This window comes from Solea solea, chromosome 16 (assembly GCF_958295425.1).
Source record: "Solea solea chromosome 16, fSolSol10.1, whole genome shotgun sequence".
Lineage (NCBI taxonomy): Eukaryota > Metazoa > Chordata > Actinopteri > Pleuronectiformes > Soleidae > Solea > Solea solea.
In genome coordinates, this window is record NC_081149.1 from 20145667 (window position 1) to 20163062 (window position 17396).

The window sequence follows — 17396 nt, forward strand, 5'->3', positions numbered from 1 at the left end:
TCACATCTCATTGATATGAGCGCATCGCGACATCAGACTTTACTGCTGGAGTGAAAACTGAACATTTCCTACTCCATTTAGTTCACATTATTTAATGTGTGTTGTTTTTTTTAAATAAAACACAGGTTATTTTTTGGCTCTATAGCCTGACACAGCACGTATTCCAATACCTTGTATTTACTGAGAAGAACAGTATTTTAAGATCCCGTAACTTATCCTATCTTATTTTTCTTTACAATTTTGATTCTGTGTGTAAATGCCATGCATGTGTAAGACTTATAGATGCAACAGGAAGAGCATGAAAGACACCCCAAACTGAAAATATTACTTTATTCTAATTGGAAAGTTCAGTCAATATTTAGTGGGGGGCTGTAAGCGAATAGTTCCCCTCTCTGAAGTCAAGTCTCAGCAGAGCAGCACTTTTCTGATCAACAGACATCCTGTGGAGCCGACAGTGAGAGTAAGAAGCTGCTTCTAGGCTTGATATGCGTTTGATGGTTTGAAAAAAAAAAAAAAATATATATATATATAAGAACAAAATACACGTTAGTGAAAGAGTCAACACTTAACCCCTGATTCACTGTGAAGGAAGTCTCCATACTTTGGAGACGACCAGAAAACTAAATCAGTGACAGAATACATGGAACTAATGAGCACTTTTCTTTTTTTTTTTAAACCACGTGTCACTGTAAGACGCCTCATCTGTACGTCCATCCATCGCAAGGATTACAGGATTACAGTCTGTCCATTCCTAGATGGAGCAGTATATGGATTAGATAGGGATGGGTAATCCAACGGGGAATATCATCCTCCGTCTGTGGAGCATTGAACGCTCAGTGGTCGGCGTATAGAGATCATGGAGGTTTTTATCGGAAGAAGATGGTCAAAGGTTAAATCCCTGCGACAGCCTCTATATTCATTGCTCTCATTCATTCATTCATTCACTCACTCACCCACCCAATGCCGCAGGCTGCGACAACATAACGGTGTCATGCAAACTGTAAAGCCGCCAATCCCAATCACCGAGGCCTTTGTTTCAGCTGAAGAGAATTAATATGTAGAGAGCAGCAAATTATGCATGGATATGCAAGAGCACATTCAGTTTATGTCCACTCCCAGACGTTGACGGCACCGAGAATGAAATGAACCTCGGTGATTTAGTTAGTGCCTCATAGCAGGTGTGAGGCATGCAGCGAAAGCAAAGAGTGTCGGAGAACCCTTTTACCTAGTAAAAGAACATAACACAAGCAGCCAGATGCTGCGCAGCCTCGACACTTCAAGTATTATTCATCGCAACCCAGTGGAAGCATCACGGCGACATGCACCAGGAACGCTTTAAACTCATATGTGCAGCAGGCTACAACCACCCGCTAACGAGGTTAGCAGAACTTTTACTCGGATTAGAGGTCAGCGGTGCGAGACCAGGCCAGACTGCATTAGTCTGGCATGAGCAGGAGAGCCACTAATGGACTTAAGTTATAAGTCTGTGACTCAAAGAGAGGATCGCGTGAACAAGCACTCAGTTGTGTCTTATCCACAGGACTAGTTGAACAGATTGACTCACACTAATTAGAGATTTAAAAAGAAAACAAAAAAAAATACATTGCTGTATTGTTCCCTTCTTTTTCGGAGGCTTTTTCTCCATTCGTCACTCGATGGCTTATATCCCAACATGCACAAGGACCCAAGAGAAACTCTACTGATGACTTATGTCTCCAGGTGGAGAAGCATTGGTAAATGGGTTTGTTTTTAAATCCCCCCACTGCACTGAAACATAATCTGTTAACATGACGTGTCCCCTTTGTTTCTCGCTGCGAGCCAAGAATAGTGGAGACATGGGACCGTAGGTGACAGTCAAAGACGTAGGTGGAGGAGGAGAAGTGAGAAGTTGAGGAGGGTGAGAATGGGAGGATGACTCAGAGGCGAGAAAAGGAAGGCAGCGTGAAAATTACAGTTAACAATTTTTAAAAAAAGAAAAAAGGGTGTGTGTGTGAGATTACACCCCAGTCTCGTACAAATATAGATAGAGTTTAATACTGCTGGCTCAAGCTTCACATTCAGTTTGTGAGATGAAAGTGGTATTAATATTCTTACTGGCAATGAAAACAAAAGAAAGAGCTTTTCTTGGCACTTGGAACTCAACCATAACCACCTGTTAGAACAAGTTTTCAGCATCTTGTCCAAGTTATTCTCAAATCAGCTGCAGAGGGAGCCAACAGAGCCAACTCTGGGCATTTGCATACCAGACTAAAGCAGAGGACACACTACAAGGGTTCCTTGCCCAATTTTACCCACGATTCACAGTCGGGCAGAGTCCGCACCAGTCAGTACTACTAGTTGGGGACAGACGGCATGGCGACAGAAATCTGTTTGTGTGTGAGGGTAAAAGAACACAAATCTCATTTTTTTGAACGTACTTTGGACGTAATCAGGTATTTTGTACTGATTACTGACCCGACTGCAAACACGTGCTGCCAACAGCCAATGAAAAACCAATGAGTACGTGGGACACCGGACATTGTGTCAGAAGACGACAGGAAGTAGCGGGAATATCTAAACAACGTTGCCAACGTCGACTCTTCCATGACTTCATCCATACCCGTCTTTTCTTCTTTGATTTCTCAGAGCAGATAGAAGCGCAAAGAGCCACAGTGAGTTTGTCCTCCACGTTCATCTACCCTCTCGTAGAGCATCTCACGAGAGTCTGCTGCGTTCAGTTGGCTTCTCTTGGTTTGACAAATCATGTCGTCTGTGAGGATCATCAGGCGCAGATGGTCCAGATCCTCCGTCTTTCAGTCGTCGGTTAGTGTGAACTAACTAGTGTGAAAGTTGTGTCACAGCTTTACTCGTACTGTATGATTCACTGGCTGCACCTGAAGGAGGAGTTTCCAGGTTTCCCCTCCGTGAAGTCTCTCCTTTAATTTGCTCAGACAAAGAAAGATCAGAGGACTCGAGCAACAATAAAAGATGCTTTGTTTCTGTCGCTGGAAAAGGGACGATTTTTTTTATTCATGTCAAGTGTGAAAGCACTCTTACTGTGGAGGGGGTGGGGCTTTAGTTTAACAGCAGCTTTTATCACTGCTGTACTTCAATCACAAACGTTACCATGCATTTGTGTGTTATAAAGGAGCTTCTGCCAGAGGCTGCTAGTTTGATTTGGTGTTGCTTTTTTCTCTCTAAAGCAATAAAAGAACAAAAAGAACCAGTGTATTTACATCTAAAAATTAGGACTTTAATAAAGATGTGAGGGTTTGTTTTTTTTACACAACACATATTCAGAACAATAGAACACCATACAAGAAAGGGACATACAGTATAGGTATACAAACAATATGATTGAAAATAGACAGAGCATACAGTGCATACAGTAAAAAAGAAAGAATAATCATGTAAGAAAAGACAGATGGTGTTGAAAGCATAGTTTTTACCATTTCAATAACCATAAACATAAAAATGCTCTGGTACGAGCTCAGCAGACACCAGGCATATTATTGACCATAACACTGCAGACTGAGAGGCATCGAAGCACAACAGGAGGATTTTGATTGGATTTAGCATCAGTTTGGCAGCACATAATATATAATACATTTCCTGCATTAGAGTTTTCAAATGTTTTTGTCAAACCTCTAAATTTTTTTTTAAATTCACTAAGGAGACAGGGTTGCAATTTTCTTGTTTACTATATATATATATATATATATATATATATATATATATATATGTATAGGAATGAGTCGCCTTGCTGTAAATGAGTCCAATAACCTGTCTATAGAACATAAGAGACCCTCAGGCTTTCATTGGGAATCAGTAAAACAGCAAACCCGAGCATGGATTCAACAGGCGCTCTCTCCTCTTTTCGTGACACTCGGGAGCAAAACATTGCAGTGGCAAAATATTATGCATAAAACAACACATCATGCAGAGGTGAAAACAAAGTAGCCTCACTCTGAACGAGTACCTGATCCATGCGTCTTTTCCCAAGTCGCTGCTCTTTCCTCCTCTTTCATCATCTACTCCTCACTGCAGTGCTCCTTTAGTCCTACTTTATATTCCCTCTCTTTTTTTTCCTCCAACATTTTTCATCACCTTACCTTGACTCCCAAACTCTTAAGCTGCCACAGCCCTGAATTAACTCCAGTCTGACCTTTCTACTCCAGGGGATTTCTGCTGGCTTAATGCAACCTCTCTTAGCTGTGGAAGACTTCGACAGCTCTCAGCTGGAAAAGGCCATTAACGCCAACGCTTGGACTGTTAAATGACCATTTCTCAAGTACCTTTAATTAGTATATACGATGCCACTGCTGCCAGCTGAGGGGAAACTTGTTGTAAAGGCTGAAAACAATCCATAAGCACATCTACGGCTCACACATGAACATGCTATATCTTGTTTGGTTAATATTTACAAAAACACAAGTGGGAAAACACGAATCCTGCGATTCATGGACCAGAAACTTCCTTATGTCTCTGCTGGTTGTCTGGTAATTTGTCCAAGCTAAGAAATTGTTTGGCACACACTGCACAAACTGATGATCTTCTGTATTTACTGGTTGGTTTTAGTGCAGATTTGATAAAACAAGTCAAACACATTTTTACAATAAAGTAGCTTTGTACACGTTTTATCGTCCGTTTTTTACTCTTTTAAAGTTAAACTGATGGTAGATCCATATTTAATTGAGTGGACGCCTCAACATTTTCACTTCACCAAGTCAATGCTTCATCCGTCTTCAGCCGCTCAAGAACATGAAGCTTGAATGTGACATACATATACAACAGCTATATTCATGAGGAGTCCCTTTTGTTATATTGCACAATTCTCCATTGAAAACACCATGACAGAATATAAGTGCAAAGCCTCAGCTCGATCATATAAACATATGCCATTCATTTACTTTCATGCCACATAGAGTTAATGTGAACATCCTTTAGCGGATATATGAATATGGGGAGACAGAATTTAAATGTACCCCTCATCTCCGCCCCTCTCTTCACCTACTCTTTCCTCAAAGCCTCCCACTGTCGGTCACTGAGAGCTCCTGCTGTGTTTACTACACGGCTCGCCCGGGTGCTTGGTGGCTCCATAGACCTTAACTCCGTTCTCAGTCCAGGGGACCACATTGCCCTGGGTTACTCTGCCGCAGCGAGACAAACTGGCCACCTGACTAGAGGACAGGACCCGGTCCCAGAGACCCACCTGAGACAATTCTCCGACCAAGGCCTGAGATGAGTCAAAGCCTCCACCCAGGGAATCCTAGAGAGTAAGAGGTGTAAGAAACACAGTGATTTAGGGGTAAATACATTTACGCTTCCATGCACACACAAGCTTAGCTTTAGAGTTGACAGACTGGGTTTCCTTCAGCCTGTTTTAATGCACATTTCCTGGATGGAAACACCCTTGAGGGGAGGTGGAAAAGTTGCCATATACTGTAGATAAAAAGGTAGGTAGCAGTGGAAACGGTTTCATTGACTAAAAGAGGGCAGAGAAAGGAACCTGCACATTACACTGTGCTGGGACAACAGTGGAAACGGCAGAGACAGTGGACGACATGAGGTTTGGGTCGGCTGATGTGGACACGGAACGTACTACAAATATTACTCCAATAAGCAGCAACAACACATCGAGGCGTGTTGACGCTCTTTATTTACGTCCTGAAGTTGGTCCGTGTTATCGCTCTGGGGTGACGCAGACTTTTGCCGCCACCTTCTTCTAATCTCAGTGAACTAACTCCCAATATTAATGAAAATCTGGTAAAAATGCGCGTTAATATTTCATGGAAACTGAGCTTATGACTGAGGAGTGTAGCCAAATGGAAGCAGTTCTTCCTTGGAAAGCATTCTTATTGCTCTTGGTTAATAATTTCCTATGTGCAGAGCCATTCTTGTTTTTGTATACTGTATTTATTATTATCATAATTATTATTGTGGGAAACCACCAAGTGATAACTAAAAACTTATCTGCTCCAACTAAATTCATTCAGTCTTCCACTCCCTCCTTCATGCACTCACCTGCTCCTGTCCCAGCAGCAGCTCTCCCCCAGGTCTGATGTGGTGTCCAGCTGCCAGTGCGTGGCCCTCGCCCCTCAGCTTTCCCCCCTGATAGGCTTGCCAGGCTCCTCCCTTCTGGCTCCAGCTCACACAGATGTGCTGCCAGCTGCCTCTCGTCAGGTTCAGAGGTAACTGTGCCACCTAGGAAAAGAAAGATAATTGTAACACGCATTCTGGAAGCTTAAAGTTTTCACACATTATTGATTTGATGGTGATTGTTTTGAGTCAAATTTGGTTGTGTGGTGTCTATGTTGTCATATGTCCTTGTTTATTGTGGGTTTTTATTGCTTTTGTGCTGCCAACATCAAAACAACAGCCCCTTAAAGGGACAGTTGAAGCTCTGAACTGAAATAAACCAAATGCAAATTGTGTGATAGACTCCACAGTGCAGCTGTATAGCGATATAATCTTTACTTCTTTTTTTCTGCCTCCATCTTGCCCTCTCTCATGTCCTTTTCTGTTACACCAAATGTCCTCCTTCACAACATCCATGAACACCCTGTGTCACCATGCCTCTCTTTACTTTATTTCCAAACCTGAGCTGTCCCTCAAACATGCTCATTTCTAATCCTTTCCAGCATCTTCAGCTTGGCCACCTCTACTCTACTTGACCTTACAACTACTTAACTTAATAGTTACAGCAATCGCACAGGATTAAGGCTACTTTGATTGACAGCTAAATCGGCTGTTTCATTAGATTTGTTCTCTTTATTTGTTTGCAAATACAGCACACGCTTTATTCTCAACTAGATATTAGAAACCTAAAAAATCTATAAAATATATCCATCTCACAATATTACCCCATATTGCACTGGCGGGGATTCATTGGGTCTTATAAGAACTTGGAATGTTTTTTTTAATACTATTCTGAATATTGACAAAATGTACACATTTACAAAAACAATATTAGTGTTACTTTTACAGCTTCCTGATATATTTATGACCAAACTAGTATTTTTACTTACCTTTTACTGACAAACATTGCACAAAAATGTACATATACAGTATATTATATTTATGTCAGTATTACATTAAAAGTAAATGTTCATTAATTCATTCATTGTCTACCACTCCTCCTCCACACAACACGGTACAATGGACAGAATATAACAAAATCCATCCCAGTTGCACATGATATTCTACATATTGTATTTAAAATAAAGTTGCCTGGAAGGTTAGTGTTGAGTTAGTAGATATTTCATCTGTAATTAATGTGTATTAAAACCCACGTACACCATGCAAGACAAACACAGAACACATGCCTGGTTTCTCGACGTTGCATTTCAACTCTGCGGCTACAACCGCACGCGCGTTACATCACCTTGTCATTGATGAGCATCTCGGTGGGGGTGTGCAGGCCTTGCAGCAGCACCAGTTCATTTGGCTGTTCGGGAACGGCGTAAGACAGCGGCGTCCCGATGCCGCCCTCTGTGGGCCGCAGCCACAGGCAGAGGGTGAAGGCCCGCAGCTTTGGGAGCGAGTGTTTCACCACGGCGTACATGTAGTTCGTCCGTGTTGGGAAGGACAGTCTGTAGCCTTCTGGGAAGGAATGGCCAGGACTGCCTGCAGAGGAGGAGAGAAGAGGCTTGAATGTTGAAATATAAAAGTGGAAAGTAATAGACAAGTCAAGGAGAGATCAATACAAACATTCAGCTGCACTTTAGTCACAAAAAACTGATCTGTTTTATTAAGCAATTTCTTCATTCCTTTATTGTAACAAAGCTTGATGTGATGAAGAGATAAGTACATTTTATGCCTCATTATTTTTCATTTAATTCATCATTAGTGACTAATTGTTTGATTCTTCTGATCATATTCCTTCCTGATTTTTTGTTCTTACCTTCCTCCAGTCCTGAGATGCGATGGTGTAGTTTACTGATACCATGGTCTATTTCCTGTCTGTGTTTCTCAGTTTCCAGCCTGAGGGCTTTCCTCTCCTTTTCGAGGAGCTCCACCTTCCTCTCCAGCTCCCCCTCCAAGTCTTCCATTCTCCAGGGATCGTCAGTATCGGCTTTGTGGCCGCGGTCAGCCAACCTTTCTGGGACACCAGAAATCCCACTTTCCAGTGGCCCTGCCGGGGCCCTTCCATCCGTCTGGTTGTGAGGAAATGGGCCGATGTCTGACTGCAGAGGAGGGGCGACAGCAGAGAAGAGTGGGTTCAGAAGAGTGTGAAGAAAACACTGGAAATACACTTCACTGTGATTATGCGTTGGCTGTTAGAATAACCTGAGGAAGTTCTCGAGCCCACTTGTAATTTCTCTGAAACATTACATACTGTAAAGCCTGGGGCTACATCTGGGGGCTAATTTAATTAGGTTTCACTATGCAATTCAACATTCAAGGAATGAACTGACAATTTGTGGACTTATGGGGAGTTAAGTATCAGACTGTGTCTTGGCTACTGTGAAATTGTTTGCTCAAAGACAGAATCCTTTTGTTTTGTTATGTATGGACGACACAAATTAGATATGGTGCAACCAAAAGCTAACTTCGGGAGGATTTTAGGAAAATCTGCCATGACAACTGAGGGCAAACATTCAGGGAACATTCCCAGAAGCAGAAATTGTTAGCTGGGATATCAATTAGCAAACTTGTTTGGTCAAAGTTGGGCTAGTTAGTTTCTCCTTGCTTTCAGTCAAACAGACAAAGTTAGATGGTATTCTGGATTAGATTTAACAAGTTTGCCATTCTTAACACATGTGACTTCAAACAAAACTACTGGTGCTGGTACTGGTAACCTGCAATAGTTACATAATTAAACCTGCCCATGGCCAAGTGGGTTGTTTTTACAGCACTTGCCTGCTTCTGTGGCGGAAAGCTATGCTGTGTGTGTAGTGAATGAATCAGAACAGTTAAGTTGTAGCTCTGGACAGATAATCGATAATAATAATCAGGCCAGAACTCACTTAAAAGCTCTGTAAATCAGAAGGGAGCGCTGCCGATTCACATATTAATTCTGTAAAGTTTTATGAAGAGGGCTGAAAAAAAAAAAAAAAAAAAAAATGGACTGTTAAATACAGTAAGTTTTGATTCGGAGCACATTTTCATTAAACCGAGTCACGTCTACGGGGATATTTTTTCATTAAGTGTAACACGTACAAATAAGTCAAAGTCAGAAAAAACGCCAAGTGAATGAATTATTTCAGCTGACAGCAAATTGCTGCGCACCACTGCATAATGCATCACTGGAAAAAGAAAGAAGGAAAAAAAACAGGGGTTAGAAATGAGGGAAACACAGATTTCAAAGAATACTAAGCTGTTTAGTATATCTACCAATTAGGGATGCACGATATTGGACTTTTTGAAGATATCTGATATGCCGATATATTAGGAGTACTGGGGTCAATGACTGATACAGCAGATGTAGATATAAATATTCTTAATTGTGCAAAATAAAGAAAGAAAAAAATAGACTAAGCATCAAAAGTCAAGGAGTTAGCAGTCTATTCAGTCTACTGTTTTAGTCCTTCATCATATTGGGGGATCTCTGCATGTTGTTCGATATCTGATCATTAATTTTAAAGCCAATATTGGCCGATACTGATATTGTGCAGATGACATTTCTGGTATCTATGGTATGGTTTTTAGACAAAACATAGAATATGTGTTCCAGTAGAAAGTGACATACTGAAATCATAATTCAAAAGAGGTCAAAAAAGGTCCTACATAATGGAAAATAAATCTCGGTTCATCCGTCTCAAATGGGTTTCCCACAGACTTGTTCCTCTTTAAACTGCTAAACTGGCACAAGAAATCTCAAACGTTCCGCATACGCTGTAATAGTTCTGCTTAAATTGTGCACGCTAATCAAAGGATTAATGTAGGTTTGTGGCATAGTGGCTGATTAACTGAAATAAATCTGCTTGTTCTGTAATGGTGCCAGGGTTTAGACTCGGCAGCAGCAGCTTTTCACATTTGCAGTTACATCAATTCGGAAGATAAAAAAAAAAAAAAAAAAAAAAAAAAAGAGTGCCTTGTATTGCATACAAATCCTCAAATGCAGCGTGCCAGCATAAAAGTCATAAAGTTAAATTTTTTAACTTCTTCGGGGATAATTTTTGTGATATAATTGCCGTTCGATTACAAATCATGGGTTCACTTTGGGTGGTCATCAGTTGTTGAGGTTGATAAAAAGGTAGACATTGTGGTGCTTAAAGAGAAGAGAAAAGAAAATATCAGCATAATGTGGATTCATCCTCTGGGAACCATGAAGTATATCATCTTCCTTACATCTCAAGTCATCAAATATGCATTTTATGCTAAGAGTATATTCTTAGGAGTAACTACAGAGTAAAATAAATAAATAAATAAAATAAGTCCCGCAGTAATTAAGCAGCCCAGAATTTTAGATAATGTATGACCACGAAAAGTGCTGCAGTCAAGTTTACACACGTGTGCTTCAATTTGTCTGTGCCTGCAGCTTGTGATCTGTGTGGAATAGAACAACGTGCAGCATGAAGAAGCTTTGTGTGAATGGCAAACTGTAGTGTAGAGTGCTTTGTGTGGTCTTCAAGACAACAAAAAAAGGACAATACTATAAAGAAAGCACATATTTGGCGTCAGCATTTAGGGGGGTTTGTATGTGGATCACTGACTGGGGACCTGTGAAGGCTGTACTCATCTAATCTGGGATTGGCACCAGTGCCCCCACCACGACTCTCATGGGGAGGATAAAATGGTAGTCGATCAGTGAGTGAGTCAGTATTTGGATCACCACCAAAATCTGATCAATTCTTCCTTGGGCCACAACCTACAGTACATCCCCAGAGAAGTTAATACAAATGTATGCCGCATCCAAATAAACACCGAAAACGGTTGACATAGAGACCATTTACCAAATACTGAATAATAATGCTACAAAATGGAAACCCACTGATGATATATTCATATCACTTTGATGTCATCACACGTCTAACGCAGGCTTTCTGCTGTGAAACAAGGAAAAGGCAGGGATTGGATTCTGATGATCAATGTTGCCTATAAATGTCACTTTCCTGTTGGCGAGTAAAGGTCCTCTGGTAACAGAAGACTATGTGGACATCTATATAGCGAGTGGCGGAGCATATGTTCTGTATGTGCATGATCAGCAAACCTGTGGTTATGACCCGACTATAGTATTCCCACGAGTGCTCTTCTTGTAAATTCACAAGCACACACACAGAATCTGATGCAAACACCACCGTGTGCTATACTAAAGTAGGCCAAATAGCTCACGTACAGAGAAACATGCCTTGAATGGTAGAGGAGACAGAGTGGAGGGTGAGGGGGGGGGGGGGGGGTGGGGGAAACACACACACCAATTTAATCTTTGATGTCACACTGAGGTCCGTGAAATCCATTCACCTCATTCTGTGACAGAAAACCGTGAGCAGAGGAGTCCATTATGGAGCTCGTCATCCGACAGTGGCAACACGGAACAAAGAGGTGCATTATCCTCAAAGAAAATGACCCGCGCTGGAACACACGTCCTACATAAACTCTAAGAGTGAGGAGTTCTCTGTCCAGCAGAGGCACATCTAGTCTGTGCTTCCCACAAATATAGGCACCTGATGAATTATGTATGGGGTTTCTTTGGCCAAAAATGAGGTTATACATCATCCATGACTGCTCAGATGAGAGCAGGATTCATGTTTCTCTGCTACACTCTCTTTCTCCTCCTCCACTGCTGCACCATCTCTTCCTCCTCCCCCACCTGCCTTACTATTCATCCATTTCTTAATTGTTTGTAAATCTCTAACCTTATGCAACCTTGCAAACGTAATCATGAATTATAAAAAGGGTGTTAACAGGTGACATGTTAGAAAATTGTTAAATATTCTCTGCCTCTGTACATATCAATGCTATTTTATATTTTTTTTATGCATAGCTTCTCTTGATGTTAACACAACACCTGATTGCTCATGTCATGCATTGCACACATAAATAAGCCTTTTAGGTGACTCACTTGTTCTCATGCAAAATTGAAAAACATGCGTTGACAAAGCACTCAGGCTTTGGCAGAAATCCTGACAGGGACAAATAAAGCCATAAACTATGATATGACTTCACAAGCAAACTTTCTGGAAAATGAGACATTTCAAAAGTCCCATTATTGGGATAATTTAGGTCTTTGTCATGTAGTGTAGTAGTTGGGTGCAGAGGGTGATTTGTGTGCTGGGGTGATTTTCTCCACACCGACTGTACCCACCTCCAGTTTCTCTATGCGGTCTTTGAGCTGAGTGATCGCCTGCTCCAGTTCATCCACAGCTCGGGCGGTGAGCAGGTGGCCGCTGTCGGGAGCAGACGCCGGGCTGTCCCGCACCATGACGCGCTCCAGGCGAGTCTCCTCCGCGGTGCCATGAGCAGCCCGCAGTCCCGCACCGCGTCTGTCCGCTCCCCTATTCCTGCCGTCCAGCACCTTCTCACACTCGGACAGTTTCCCCGTCAGCTCTCCGATGGTGCGCTGGTCGGTCAGTATTTGTTTTCTTTGCTGCAGCACGGTCTGCCGGAGATCATCCGCGGTGGTGCGGAGATAACCCCAGTCCTCGCCCGCGTACAGCGACGGGTCGTCCGCTTGTTGCTTAAAGTTTCTCGGGTTGCACTCCCCGGCGGGAATCGGAGTGCAGATGAGTCTGCTGACCGTCGGGTCGTGCCCGGTGAGTCCGGTGACTCCATCCAACCCGCCGAGCCCGAGGTTGAACGCCGATGCCGCTGAATCGGGGGTTTCAGAACCATGGAGAGCTCCCAGAGATCCGGCCCTGGCCACGGAGCCTCCGGTAGCGGGGGTCTGCGCCACCACGTCCGGGTACAGCGAGTGGTTGTCGGTTGCGGGTTGTTGTTGTGCTGCGGCAGCCCTGGATGACCCGGTGTGGACCGCCGCGATGATGCAGATAACGGCTCCGATGAAGGCCACCATCCCGGCGGCCAGGATAATAACAATGAACTTCAGGTTGGCGGCGGGGGCGATCGGTTATTCGAAAAATCTAATAAGTATGAAAACTATGAAGCTTCAAAAAGGGCGAACAAAAACAAAAAAAAGTATCAAATATTATTCCTGTTGCCCCATGTCAATGAAGAGAATACCCTCTCACGTTTGCCCTTTTCCACAAAAACAGAAGCTTATAAAGGGAGAGTCAGACAGTTGGTGTCACCCCCTCCTCCCCCATCCTCCCCCCAGTCAGCGCGCATGTCTACGTTTTTCAGGCAAAGGGAGAGAGAGAGAGAGAGAGAGAGAGAGAGAGAGAGAGATGTCTCCATGCAGTCTTTTAGGACATTTATTCTTTCTCTTGTATCATGGAGCAAACTTTCCACTTAAGTTCACTGTATCTCCATGTTTCACCTCCTTATGTCAAACTAGCATATTTTTTCTCTCTCTCTCAATTTTAAATCTAAATGTTACAGCATGTGCCAAAATGTATTCTGCATCATTAAAGACAGTATTATCTTGATTTTCTCCCTGTGGATCTGTGTTGGATTACTCCCCCGTACTGCAAAACAAGCCATGCTACACCCCCCCCGCCGCCCCCCTGAAAATATGAGATGTTCTCTCCTTCAATTGAATATTTCCTAGCTCAGCAGCATTACAGGTGGACCGTAATGTGATGTGTGGATGGCCATAAGTCAGCCTCCAGGCTGCTAATGGAACAGTTCCACAGCAGCAGCAGCAGCAGCAGCAGCAGCAGCAGTGACAGAATGATGATCCTACTGTGTGTGTGTGTTGCATGATAAAGTCCCAGTGCTATTAGTGAGTTTCATTAAACCATGCTTGCTGGGGAAAAATGTTAATGTCAGTGTGATACATATGCACACACACACACACACGCGTGTAATTGCAGAATAAATTTATGAGCGAGTGTGTTGTGTGTGTCTGCATCATTTCATCTCACTAATTCTGAGCATGATGAGCGTTCACACACATACCACGGGGAGGTTTAAGCCAAAAAACCCCCCCCCCAAAAACAAAACACCCCTCTTAGTCGCAGGCAGTGAAAGCACTAATTTATGGTGCGTGTAGGAGAAAGCGCGAGACATGCAGCATGTCTGTGGCAGAAAATAGCTCGTTCTTTCAGTCTTCAGTGGAGCACCACAGCACCACAGAGAAGTAAAGTAAGAGTTGCTGCAGAGCTGGGGACAAGAGCCTGGACAAAGCACACAACAGAGACAGCTGAACGACACATATTTATATTACGCTTTCACACCAAATGCTGCTTTGTGGCGTTTTGCCTGTCAATACAGGCAGCACTTCTTATTCCAGTCATTTTTCTCTCGTGATCATCACTGATGCTGTGTGTGATTTTACTGCACTATTTCATGATGTTGAAAGTGTAAACACCAAGGATTCAAGAACATGATTATGTTTTACTGATCAGCGCTGAATGATCGTCTATAATTCAAAACGGTTCAAAAAGAAGAAAACATTTTAACTGGAGTACCTTTTAACATAATGTGCACTTGAAAATGTGATGTTGTATTCCACTACAATACACATAAAGTATTGAGTCCTTTTTCAGCACTAGGGGGCAGTGTGATACAGGATCTGGTACAACACAGTTTGCATACAAAACATGGTCAAGTTTTGTTAAAAACTACCAACTAATTGTTTTTAAAAACATATATGGTAACATGGCAGTAATGATTTTTCAATGACACACTTTTTAATGCTAAATTTAAACTGAAATATATATATATATTTTTTATTGAATTCTTACTTTTTTACATGACTAAATGATCTGAATACATCTTATTAAAGAAAGTGGTTGTTTGTGCCAACCCCTTAAATAGTGATTTAAGGTTAATATCGTAGTTAGAGAGTCGGTAGAAGGAATAAGCCAGAGAAAAATGTCAGGAAGCCATTTACAATTGTAGTCATGTCACAATGGTGCCATCTAGTGTACATGACTCACCCCAACCGTCCATCATCCATCCATTCATTCATCCCTGCTCGTGTCTCAGCATCCATCATATGAAATACAGTCATGTGACTTTGGCCAAACATTGGCCATCCTGCATTAACAAAAAGGAACACATCAGTATTCTCACAGCAGCTGCAGCTCGCTGCCTGCAGTGCATCATTATGAAAGTATCAGAGGAACAGAAAAAAAGTCCAGTCTGATAATAAATAAATCAATCAGAGCTGTGATACAGTGCAGTGCACAGCTGTGTGTGTGTGTGTGTGTCTGTGTAAGCCAGGCAGGAGGAAAACTGCATTGGCTTAGCGCTGAATGAATGCATCCACTGGTCTGAGGTTTTTATCAAATATAGTATAGTAACTTTCCCACCTGATTTTCTGAGTAACAGATGCAGAGGTTCTCTTTTCTCTTGTTTTGGGAATTGGCCGTGTTTATCTCCAAGTTTATAAGTGTTACCATGACAACGGCCAGTCCAGTCAGTAGTCTGAAGCCTGTAGTCTGCTCCAACTGGTCATTTTAAGAGATTAGGAACAAGCAACACACTGTTTATGTTGAGGCTGGAGTAGACGGTACAGTTTATACATATCTTACATGCATATATCCTCTATATAATAGACCTGCATTTCCAAAAATGTTTTAAACCTAGAGAGTAGGAGCACATACTTCTGTCAGCATTCTATTTTGCAAAAAAAGAGAAAAGAAAAAAAAAAAATATATACCATATTCAACCACTTTAATGAGTTCTTGTTAGGGTCTCGCCACAATCCTGCGCTCAAATTAATAGAAAACGGTTCAATAGTTTCATACGCATACGGCACTGAAATCATAACCTCCACAGTGGTAAGAGTAATGAATAAATGAGAATATGCTCCTCAGAATATATTAAGAGGCACAGTACCCCCCACCGCCACCACCTTGATTAAAACCAGTGATTAAAATGTTGGATGCACAAGTTGCATGACCATCACAGGCCTGACATCCTCCTGAAAACCTCATCAGTACTGTGCTACATGAGCCGCACTGCTGTGACTCCCTGAAGCAGGAACATTTAACAGGAAGCATAGATTATCCAGCAATAAGTCAAATATTATGAGACCATAAAATCCTGTAGTTAAAAGACCAGAGGCATGGTGAATATTAGCAGGTAAATAATCTGATTGAGAGGCTGGAAAACACATTTCAATTAAGAGAGTAGGGCACACTGTGCACTGGTGTCTGTGGAAGACAGGAGAAGAACAGGCCCTCAACGTATCTGGCACTATACACAATATCTGTGGAATACATGACTAAATACAGTGAGTGCAGTGTCAAATACACACCAGTACTGAGTGTCATCCTGTGCAGTCCCTCCTTGGAAAGTAAGAGATCCATAAACACAAAACTGACCCAAGTGTGTACACAGTCAGAAGCTGTAGAGGTTGAAAGGAAAACAGAACGTATGATTAATAGAAAGAAGACATTGAAAACAATGACACCTATGAATAAACATCAAAATGCCAATATTGCAGGTAAAGGCTCAAACGGCTGACAGGAAGGACCTGGTTCATTGAATGGATGCAGCAAAATGAAGCTTATTTTATACGACTATCATGTTTATGGTCAACCGACAAAACAAAACAATATTACAAATGTTATCTACTGCAGTCAAACTAACTTACGCTGAATGTTACACACCCTCCTTCCAAAGGCTTTTACGGGAAAAAGCTTGTGATCCAGTATCTCAGGCTGGTCTGCAAGGACATCAACATTTTCAAGATAAAACACAGAGAGCACCGCGTCTGACTGCACGTTTGAAAATAATTAATATTCTTTCCCCTATGTTTCAGAGACCTCATAACTGGACTTTTGAGAGAGTTCTCTAAAAGTTCTGAATCCAATAAAAAAAGTTGTGTTCAGCACATTGATATCTACTAGCTTAATGGATATGAGATATTTTTACTGTACAGTTTTAAAGACATTGATATGAAAGCCCCATATTTGCATTTTTTTTTAATTGGAAAAGGATCAACTTTGAGATGTAATAAAAACGCTAAAAGTTCCATAAGTTGTAGAGAAGAATGGCCAGGACATATATGACACTGTGCTCTGTGTTTTATTTTGAAAACCGGATGTTTATGTCCTTACAAACCAGCCTGAGTCATCCGGTAAAAACCTTTGTAATTTGGACGTCAGATAGTTTTTGAACCACAGTTGTTATCTCACGTTGATAACACACACATGCAAACACAGAGCAACTCGTCTTAAAGTTACCTGCGAACACGCGTCACCAGTTATTCTACAGCGCACGGGTTCTGTTGTATTTGGACCTTGAAACACGGAGGTGACGGTTTTCTATCACCACAGAATAAAATCCCGTTTAGTTCGCGACTGTACGGACATACCTTTATGAGAGAGGGAGAGAGTTTAGCGCAACAAGGCGTGCTGCTCTCTCTGCGATCACTTCCTGATTCAAGACGAGAACCGTGT

At 42.0% G+C, this 17396-nt stretch overlaps 1 protein-coding gene across 1 annotated transcript; it reads right to left on the reverse strand.

Moving 5' to 3' along the window:
* Positions 1 to 3218: 3218 nt before the first annotated feature.
* Positions 3219 to 13149, reverse strand: cbx6b (chromobox homolog 6b). The gene is made up of 5 exons (XM_058654555.1): positions 12230 to 13149; positions 7883 to 8165; positions 7364 to 7605; positions 6004 to 6183; positions 3219 to 5248 (listed from the first exon to the last, which is right to left on the reverse strand). The coding sequence occupies exons 1-5, from the start codon at positions 12935 to 12937 to the stop codon at positions 5021 to 5023; spliced, it is 1641 nt and encodes a 546-aa protein (XP_058510538.1). The 5' UTR covers positions 12938 to 13149; the 3' UTR covers positions 3219 to 5020.
* Positions 13150 to 17396: the final 4247 nt, after the last annotated feature.

Coding starts and splice junctions, on each gene's coding strand:
- cbx6b (XM_058654555.1), bottom strand. CDS start 12,937: ATGGTGGCCTTCATCGGAGCCGTTATCTGCATCATCGCGGCGGTCCAC. Junction 7,606..7,882: donor CATCTCAGGACTGGAGGAAG/GTAAGAACAAAA, acceptor CCTCCTCTGCAG/GCAGTCCTGGCCATTCCTTC. Junction 5,249..6,003: donor TGCTGCTGGGACAGGAGCAG/GTGAGTGCATGA, acceptor CTTACTCTCTAG/GATTCCCTGGGTGGAGGCTT.